The sequence below is a fragment of the Cucurbita pepo genome, unplaced genomic scaffold (genome assembly GCF_002806865.2).
Source record: "Cucurbita pepo subsp. pepo cultivar mu-cu-16 unplaced genomic scaffold, ASM280686v2 Cp4.1_scaffold000895, whole genome shotgun sequence".
In the NCBI taxonomy this organism is placed as follows: domain Eukaryota; kingdom Viridiplantae; phylum Streptophyta; class Magnoliopsida; order Cucurbitales; family Cucurbitaceae; genus Cucurbita; species Cucurbita pepo.
In genome coordinates this window covers 1-10,146 of record NW_019647103.1, presented here as the reverse complement: position 1 = coordinate 10,146, position 10,146 = coordinate 1, and the positions used below count along the sequence as shown (strand labels likewise).

The 10,146-nt window shown below is 36.8% G+C and overlaps 2 protein-coding genes across 2 annotated transcripts; one reads left to right on the top strand and one right to left on the bottom strand.

The window, feature by feature from the left end:
- Nucleotides 1–1,670: 1,670 nt before the first annotated feature.
- LOC111785993 (ribose-phosphate pyrophosphokinase 4-like) lies at nucleotides 1,671–3,453 on the bottom strand (the record flags this gene model as incomplete). Its single annotated transcript, XM_023666349.1, is given in 4 exon segments — nucleotides 1,671–1,739; nucleotides 1,984–2,079; nucleotides 2,230–2,545; nucleotides 2,996–3,453. Coding segments are annotated over 4 exon segments (882 nt in total), but the record flags the coding sequence as incomplete, so codon positions are not given.
- A 924-nt stretch (nucleotides 3,454–4,377) lies between these two features.
- LOC111785992 (glutamate--glyoxylate aminotransferase 2-like) lies at nucleotides 4,378–8,947 on the top strand. The gene is made up of 14 exons (XM_023666348.1): nucleotides 4,378–4,664; nucleotides 5,018–5,192; nucleotides 5,633–5,698; nucleotides 6,046–6,163; nucleotides 6,420–6,501; nucleotides 6,611–6,698; nucleotides 6,825–6,983; nucleotides 7,212–7,385; nucleotides 7,470–7,601; nucleotides 7,696–7,761; nucleotides 7,857–7,921; nucleotides 8,069–8,160; nucleotides 8,266–8,422; nucleotides 8,690–8,947. Exons 2-14 carry the CDS (start codon nucleotides 5,076–5,078, stop codon nucleotides 8,799–8,801), a joined length of 1,428 nt encoding a protein of 475 aa, XP_023522116.1. The 5' UTR covers nucleotides 4,378–4,664; nucleotides 5,018–5,075; the 3' UTR covers nucleotides 8,802–8,947.
- The last annotated feature ends 1,199 nt before the right edge of the window (nucleotides 8,948–10,146 follow it).

Here is a 10,146-nt window from a genome sequence, read left to right as displayed (position 1 = left end):
CTAAAGTATCAACAAGATCATCATGCAATCAGCAGAACTTAGAACAAGGTTTAGCATAGCAGAATAAAGATTATCATGCAATGTTCCTCGTGGAAAATATATCCTGGAGGGCACAGTTGAATTATATGTTTGTCTAGACCATAGTTTATCTCCCTTGCTTGTTTGAGTATGTGTCGGAGTATGGAATATAACAGATGGCCAGAAGGGAGTTTAAAGCAGTTATTCAAGGCTGTAGGTCCAAAACGCACCAAAGACTCAGGTCCAGGCCTTGGGGCGGGTGTGACCTGGTATGGGGAAGGAGCCAAGCTCCCACTCCCGGTTATCCAAAAAGTGGTATAGTTGAACCTATAATTGAGAACGACATGTTGTCTATCAAAGGTTTAAGTCATCATGAGTTTAATTCAATTAATTAAGACACATACACACACTAAAAGATCAGTTTGAATCTCTACGCCCCATGTTGAACTCAAGAAAACAAGTCCAAACTTTAAGAACAGGCATAGTTTCAATACAAGACACAATTTTAAGACTTATATTCGCATTGTAATTTAAGTCCTTAGCATATCTTGTTTTTTCACTGACATCTTCAAGATCACCTATGAAGCCAATTAGATAAAATTTGAAGAGGCCAAGAGGCTACTGAGCATTATGGTTAACCTCTAAGAAATTGCCCAGATAGAAGGGTGTAGAATCCGGAGCAATCAGTGGACTGCTCTGTGAAATATTTACTTCAGCAGTTTGTGTACAAATCAGAGACTACTGAGAAACATTCTGAAGGTTATTTGGAAAGACAAAATGCCAAAGAAAACGAAGTCCTCATGGACATTACTCCTTGGTGTTAATCCAAGCGAGGTTATTAAAAAAATATCAGGAAGATGATGTCAAATTCCAATTGGTCCCAGCCTTGTTTCAAGTAAATTCAGTTCAGTTCTTACTGCTTGAGTGTCTGTTCAGGGAGTTCCGAATGAGCAATTGGATATCTGAATGCCTATGTTGTAAGAATCTTCCTAATTGACTTCCTATTATATAATTGTTCTTTGAATTTTTGAGTCCACCCCTTTCTTTCCATTAATGTTTCAAGTTCACATAAAAACTTGTATATGAAAATCACTCTACAGTTGGTTAGGTTCAACTCCGCTGCTAGCAGCTAGAAAAATTTGTCACAATCTTAGTGAAACCTAGTATTTTGCAATTTTACTGTGGCAATTGTGAAAACCCATAAGCATATTAGGGCTAGCAAAACTTAATACTTCTATAAATATTAAATCCATTACGTGATTATTTAATGGCCGTTCTGTTTTCTAGACAAGGACTCATTTTATTCACCCTGAGAAAAGATTTCTACATTGTACTTCTCATATTTCCTCTAATACCATCTTGACTCCAGAACTTGCTAAATGTGGAGAATCGGATATTAACTAAACTGATTGCTAACCAGCAAAAATATGCCTTAACAACTAAAAGTAACTTATTCAGCTATCTGAGCAGTGGAGAGCCTGTTACACTTGATCTCCTTGTTTACTGATATCTATTATGGGCCTCACACAGTCTATCATATTCTCTTCACGACAAGGACGTGTTAGATTCAACATAATCTATTTATCATTCTTTCATTTACTTTTTCTGAATGAAAGTTTTCATAAAAGTATATACATATATAGTCTATTTACCGTAGGAAAATGCTGCAGCTGATTATGAAATCTTTTCCATGCTCCATCATCAGGAAAAGCAATTGCCACCTAGAAAGCAGAAAATTCTGTCACTTCAATGAGATAGGTACTATAAAGTAAATCTATTCAACAATTCTACTGCAAAATTCTAGATCGATCTTGTCTCACAATGCAGTTTTGAGACAAATATTAAAAAATCAAGGACGATCTAAAATAAACTTCTATGAAAATACCACAATCATATCAACGTAAGCTATAAATGAACACAGACACGTGGAGAGAAACAATAGTACATAGAAGACAAAGAGCTTACATTGTCAGAATCTGGCAACTGCTGCAATCTATTTTTTAGCAAAGGAATTCCACTTTCAAAGCAAGGTAAAATATTGTCTCCAAAGTAAAACCTCTCCTGATGAAAAAGAGTAAGAAGAGCTTAATAAGACAGCCACCGAAGAGGAAAAAAGAACTAAAAAAGGTGACGAAGGGTTCTTATAGGTAAGTTATCTGCTAAAAAGGAAAGTTCTGCTCATTTTATATTTGTAGATAGTAGCTATTGAACCTGCAAGGCATGAATGTCAAAAGTCACAAGGCTCGTCGGTCCTCCTCTTGAAATAGGTATATTCGATAGGATCCGCGCTAGAGTAAAAGCAGTTGCAACATCTCCTTCATCCTCCATGCGCTCAAAAGTTCCAGTAGGAAAGAAGGGAAGAACAAGCGTAAATGAAGAGATGAACAGTTTCGGCAGAGCATAAATAACGGAGAGTTGCTCAAAGATTACAGCTGGTGAACTGAAGGATGCAAGAAAAGCCACATGCTGTCCACGAATTCCTTGTGCATTAGGTATAAATATGTTCGGAAATCCATCCTCAAACTTCCTAACATAAGAACGTAGTAAGCATTAATCCAAAGGATTTCTGATTTTGATGAAATTTTAACTAGAATACAAGTAGAAATTAGAAACTTAAACAGCTTGTGTTTATCATGCTTTAATCATTGATGAGAGGCACGTAAATACATTTTCCACCAGCAGAATACGCAATATTGTTATGGAGTGAAAATACTATAAGTTCGAAAACACAGGAGAGCTTCCAAAATCTCAACAACTCGACGTTGTGATCAGGAGCATTACAATCTCAACAGCTGCATCTGCGGTGAAATTTTGAGGTATGAAATGAAGACTTTCAATTGAAAGCACAGCTATACATTCTGGATCGTCACAGCGATAAGCCGTAGTCAGAATGAAAAATACTGCAACGATTAGAAAACTATCGAATGAAGCTTTTCCTAGATATTTCCTACATTATGGCTAAAATAATCTAACTAACCTCCATGAGATATTACGTAGCTCAATTCCATCGGACTCAGCGGCGATTTTCTCCGCGAGAATCTTCGTCTCCGCGCAGAAAAATAGGCAGATCTTCTTGGCGTCGCTTTTAGAAGACAATTCCAGACCGGCGGCGGCGACTGAGGCAGCAGCCATTGGTACGGAGGACGAAGTAGAAGCAGAATTTTGAATTGAGGAAAAAGGATCAGTACCAGGAACGCTTTCGATAGTCCACGGATAAGGATTCTCGAAATTCTTGATCTCGCACGCAATGCGGTTCTTTATCTTTGAACATCCGATGGCGTATGTTCTAGAAACTATTACCGACGACGAACTTCGAGAGGATTCGACGCGTGTGTTAGGGCTTTTGAACAGAATTAGAAGAGAGCGGTTTGCCGCCATATGGCCGATGTGACTCTCGCGACTGGCGCCGTTTTATGCTGCACTTGGTTGCCTCTTTAACCGTATAAAGTCTATTCCGGTTGCTGGTGCCAGGAATAGTATGCAGTCAAAAATACCCCCGGGCATATAAAAGCGCGCGTTGTTCTGCTGGGTAAAAATGTAAATATCGCAAACGACGACGTTTCAACCTTAGTATGTTTGCAGAGCGGATTTCCCGAGGCCGGCTGCATTTTGCCCTTCCGTGTCATTTGACTCATTACCCAATCCATTAATTTATTTTTAGACACTACAAAAATGGAAAAGGACAGTGAATTACTTATTAATAAATTATTGGAACTTTCCGACGTGTTTATTTGGTAACTTTTAAATAATCTTTTATAAATTCAGAATTTTAAAACAATAATTAATCTAGTTACAAATTCAAAATTTAAATTATATCTTTATTAGATAAGAAATTTTAAAAAATAAATAGGTTGAAAATTTATTTAGATAAAATATTTTTTTAGAAAATACAATAACAAAAAGTAACACAACTAGAGATGTGACCTTTTACCATGCTAACACAAATAGAAATGTCAATTAATACATCAAAAATTTAATTTTGTAAATGATGTTGCGATAATATAAACAAGCTTTACTGCAAAGTAAGGGATTACGAATTGGCATACCCTAAATTGACAAATTGGACATCAATATTGATGTTCATTCAAAATTAATGTCGATATCGATATCGATATCAATTTTTCAATTTTACAATAATAATAATAAAAAGGGTTCGTTGCTAAGATGTAATCATAATAAACCACATAATTCAAATTTAAAAAGTTTATACCATAACTTCATACTTTAATGCTATTTTATGAAAAAAAAATAATAATAATAAAGAATATTTAAATTTGGATATAGTATTTATTTTAAAGATCATGAAGATTATAGAATTTGATTTTTGTGTGTTGAAAAGGAACACCCGCCACTACTTGCCGATTTCATTGGCCGAATACGACCATGAGCCAACGTAACAGAACCGCCAAATTTCTGGACTCTTATCAAAACTGAAGTTTCTGCATGAAGCTGCGCCACACTTTTGGTGCATCAGCTTTATCTCTTTAAGGGAAAAATCCACATTCCAAATTTCAGTGGCTCTGCTGCATCGTTTCGTTCACAATCTCATTGCCAACAAAAACTGAGCCACCCCTGCTGCTCCCAATTCTGTGTCACTCGCTCACGAGCTCCACTACCTCCTGCAGCGCTTGCCTCGAACAAAACAAGTTCTTTTCCTTCCCCTTGCAAACGCTTGAATCAATTTTTTCTCTATTTGGGACTGTTTCGCTTCCCATTTTCTGTAGATTATCTTCTTTGCATGTTTATTGTGTAGTTTGTTAATTGTATATTGATTTCTTCCTCGTTTATGTGAATGCCCAAATCAAAAGAGCTATAAGCTTTTTGGTCTGTCCTTTGCATACACAAAACCCAAATGCTTAATCTAAAACTCAAGTTGATAGGTTTGGAGTTTTTTGTTCTTCTTTTTGTGTGTGTATTCCCAATAGTAACCCGATGAAACTTGATAACCTGTGATTTCTGTCATTTGGTTTCTCATTTATCTTACTTCTCTAAAATTCAGGTTCCGGGCAGATTGTGTTTAGCTGGAGTAATAGCTACTAGAGATTAAGTATATCATCATGTCACAAAAGGCACTAGACTACGAGTCGATTAATGAAAATGTGAAAAAGGCTCAGTATGCTGTGAGAGGAGAATTGTATCTGCGAGCTTCTGAGCTTCAAAAAGAAGGGAAAAGGGTATGCTTTGATTGTTTAAGGAGTTTGGTTAATTGGTTATGTTTCACCTTTGATCAATACTTTTGTCCTGCAATAAGTTTTTGGAATAAACTTGGCATTTATCTCCACATCAGTATGATCTTGTCCATTTTAGATATAAGCTCTTACGTCTTTACTTTTGGTTTCACCCAAAAGGCTTTATACCAATGGAGATATTGTATCCTACTTATATTATGAGATCCTACATCGGTTGGAGAGAGGAACGAAACATTCTTTATAAGGGTGTGGAAACCTCTCCCTAACAGACGTGTTTTAAAATCGTGAGGCTGAGCTTGAGCTCCAAGCGGGACTTTGGTGGCACTTTCAACTCGCACCCTTGCTATCTCATGTTTCAGTCTCATTCAGAGCAATTTTTCTGGCCCAAACATTCCTATTGCTCATGGTTTCAAAATTTTCTGCAGATTATTTTCACAAATGTTGGGAATCCTCATGCTCTTGGACAGAAGCCATTGACTTTTCCACGTCAGGTATGTTACTACAGCCACTTCATTTGTTGCATTTTGATCCTTTTTTGTCGTTTCATCAACTTTCAAGTTTGTATCTAATAGGTCCACGAACATATAAGTGTCTAGTAGATGTCAAAGCTTTCAATTTTATGGTTAATAGACCTCCGACTTTAAAAGTGTTTAATAAACCTTTGAACCAATAATTTTGTATCCAATAGGTCCTTGAAAGTTGAAGGACTTATTAAACACTTTATCAAGTTCAGTGACTAAGTAAACACGAACATAAAAGTTTTTGCTTCATTTGTGACCGAAGTCAACTCCTGTCCCAATGGGTCACCATAAATACTACCTAACCCTTGCTTCTACAGGTTGTTGCTCTTTGTCAAGCTCCCTTTCTGTTGGACGATCCTAATGTAGGATTATTATTTCCTGCTGATGCTATTGCAAGAGCCAAAAGTTATCTCTCACTGATTCCGGGAGGGCTAGGTAATTTCTTAATTTGATTTCACAAGTTAGAGTGATGCTGGACTAATCGTTGAACGATCTTGCCGGTGAGGAGGGGTGTCATGAAATCATATAAGTGAGGACAGTTTTAGTTTCAGATGCTCTTTTCTATAGTAATAGCATGGAACTTGGAAGTACAACTGATTGAGGAAGTTCTGAAATTTGTTTCATAGAAGTTAGGATCTTCAAGAAGCTACATAGAACTGATTGGCATTTAATCCTTCCAAAATACTTCTAGGTGCTTACAGCGATTCTCGAGGACTTCCTGCAATTAGGAAGGAAGTAGCAGACTTTATAGGAAAGCGAGATGGCTATCCAAGGTGATAATGATGATATCTCTATTATTTTTAAAGCGTTTAGAAAGTCATTTCAGACATGCTCTTAGATTCATGACCTTAAAATCCTTACTGTTCATTGCTGTTATGACAGCGATCCAGAACTCATATACCTCACCGATGGTGCTAGTAAAGGTGTAATGCAGATATTGAACACTATTATCCGTGGTGAAGGGGATGGGGTATTATTTCTTGACTGACCATGACCATTTGATTGCTTTTTCTTGCAAAATATGTTACTTGAATAGCTTTTCCCCATTCTCTTCACTCTCTGTTTGCATTTTAAGCTTAAACTGATGCTTTATCAGATTTTGGTCCCGGTTCCGCAATACCCTCTTTACTCGGCTACAATAGCACTGTTTGGGGGCTCTCTTGTTCCATACTACCTAGAAGAGACTGAGAATTGGGGTCTTGACATCAATGACCTTCGCCAATCAGTTGCTCAGGCTCGCTCCAAAGGAATTAATGTTAGTACATTTACCATATTTGTTGGTGAAAGCGAAATCCTGTATGCAGTTTTTCCATAAAAACATGAAACCAAGAATATAACTTTTCGGTTTTTGAATCTAGAAACCGAGGTATCTTAGTCGATCCTTGCATACATAGCTCGGTAGACATTTATGTTTGAGTGTGTTTATATCTTCAGGCCAAAGTCATACTGATAACTCGTGTCTTATATGTTGGTTTCTGGTCAGATAAGAGCAATGGTGATTATAAATCCTGGCAACCCCACTGGGCAATGTCTTAGTGAAGCAAATCTGAGAGAGATTCTGAACTTCTGTTTCCAAGAAAATTTGGTCTTACTTGGAGATGAGGTGTATCAGCAAAACGTATACCAGGATGAACGCCCCTTCATTAGTTCAAGAAAGGTAAAATCGTCATGTTTGAGCCTCTCAACATTTTCTTTTCGGTTCAGTTTTCAACTCGATGATATGATATGTTGTATCTCTCAGGTATTACTAGATATGGGTCCACCTATTAGCAAGGAACTGCAGCTTATTTCTTTTCACACCGTGTCGAAAGGATATTGGGGAGAATGTGGACAGCGGGGTGGATACTTCGAGATGACCAACATTCCTCCAAAGGTTTGATTACTTAATAAGATTACCATTCAATTTCATTACTTTCCATCCAGCATTTTTATGATACTTGTGTAACATTGAATCGTCGATGATGCAGACGGTCGATGAAATATATAAGGTTGCTTCTATATCACTCAGTCCAAACGTTCCTGCTCAGATATTTGTGAGTCAACTCAATGTGTTATATGTTTGATCTTAACCTTTATATTTGGCTTGCCTGAATTCTCTCATATGGAAAGTTGCTTTCTTTATTTGCAGATGGGGTTGATGGTCAACCCACCCAAGCCTGGTGATATTTCTTATGATCATTATTCTAGGGAAAGGTATGGCTAGCATCACATCCTCCTCTTAATGGTTGTCTGNATTTCTTATGATCATTATTCTAGGGAAAGGTATGGCTAGCATCACATCCTCCTCTTAATGGCTGTCTGGTTTCTTCTTATGATCATTTATCATTTTTGGGATTGTAGCAAGGGGATCCTTGAATCACTGAGGAGAAGGGCAAGAATAATGACTGATGGATTCAATAGCTGTAAAAATGTAGTCTGCAATTTCACAGAAGGTAAACTGTTTTTTGTTAGAATGTTTCATTTTTTTTTTACTCTTCCCTCTCAAAATTCTATTGCTATGATATTAGATTAAAAAGACTAAGAGTATTTGTTAACAGGTGCCATGTATTCATTCCCACAAATACGCCTCCCGCCGAGAGCGATCGAGGCTGCCAAACAGTTGGGAAAAGTTCCTGATGTTTTATACTGCCTCAAGCTCTTAGAAGCCACTGGAATCTCCACTGTTCCAGGCTCAGGTTTTGGGCAGAAAGAAGGGTAATAATATTATACTCTATCATAATCTCTCTATTTGCAAGGTCTTCTTGTATCTTGGTCATTGGCATTGGCTGATTTTTATNTCCACTGTTCCAGGCTCAGGTTTTGGGCAGAAAGAAGGGTAATTATATTATAAAATAATCTCTCTATTTACAAGGTGTTTTCTTGTATCTTGGTCANTAATAATATTATACTCTATCATAATCTCTCTATTTGCAAGGTCTTCTTGTATCTTGGTCATTGGCATTGGCTGATTTTTATTTGCAGGGTGTTCCATTTGAGGACAACCATCTTACCTGCTGAGGAAGACATGCCTGAAATCATGGCAAGCTTCAAGAAGTTCAATGATGCATTCATGGAGGAATACGAAGGGCGTTAATCAAGGGCGTGATCGGATCGGCTTCGAATTCACTATGTACTACTCTATGGATAATGTAAACTGTAAAGCTTCTGCAAGCATACATAATATCTAACCTTATTATGAGAACTCAATTATTCTATGGGATTGGATGTCATGTTTTACACTGGCTTTTGAATTTTGAAATTGGATTGAACTTTGTTCAAATCTGAAAGGTGAGGAATAAGGAATACTGGATAAGGAAGAAAAAGCAGCTTTTGGTAAACTCCTTTGCGGAGCACTGGGAAGAAACCTACAAATTCCAAGATTCCTTCGGCTTGAGAATAACTCACCTTGAAAATTGGAGCTCTTTAGTTTGAATTTTTCTGGGGTTTTTTTTTTTCTTTTCTTTTTCCCCAAATATCTATATAATTGTTTTGTTTTATTGTTAGGTAAATAACTTGCTTGCACTGTTTCTGCAAATTTCACTACTTTTCATATAGCTCTGTAATTTAAACTCTACACTTGAATGGGTGATTCATTTAATAATTCTAATAAGTTAAAGTTTTCATTTGTTGTGTTGATGTATTTAATTTGTTGAGTTCTCGTGATATCCTTCCTTGGTTGGAGAGGAGAACAAACCACCATTTATAAGGGTGTAGAAACCTTACCCTAGCAGACGCGTTTTGAAGCCTTGAGGGGAAGTCCGAAAGGAAAAGTCCAAAGAAAACAATATCTATTAGCGACGTATTTAGGGCGTTACAGTTCTTTTTCTATATCTAATTAATTGTGTAACAACCTCAGGACAAGGGGCGTTACGGTTCTTTTTCTGTATCTGGTTGACGGTTCTTTTTCTGTATCTGGTTGATTGTGTAACAACCTCAGAACAAATTAATGAGCTTTGGTGTTTTGTTAATGAAATGTTGTGTTGTTTTGGCTCATGGACAAACCGAGCAAATTAATGAACTTTGGTGTTTTGTTAATTAAATGTTGTGTTGTTTTGGCTCATGGACAACAAAAGTTTAGCATGAATGAGACACGTAATAATTATTATTAAATTTTAATGGGTTAAATTTGTTGAGGATTGTTCGGAGGGAGTCTCACTTTGACTAGTTTAGGAAATGATCATGAATTTATAAACAAGAAATATATCTTCATTGGTACGTGACCTTTTAGAAAATCAAAAGCAAAATCATAAGAATTTAAGTTACTAACATATCCTTGATGAACAAATTAGGAAATTGAAATTTAAGCGCTAGAGTCAACTACGATTCGTTGGAAGTTCATGGAGTTTCCCCCTCTCCCACTCTGGGCAGGGAATCTATTAAAGCATGAATCTAAATTTCGCATTGTCACTATTCCTTCCCTTTTACTCCCAAAATTTTTC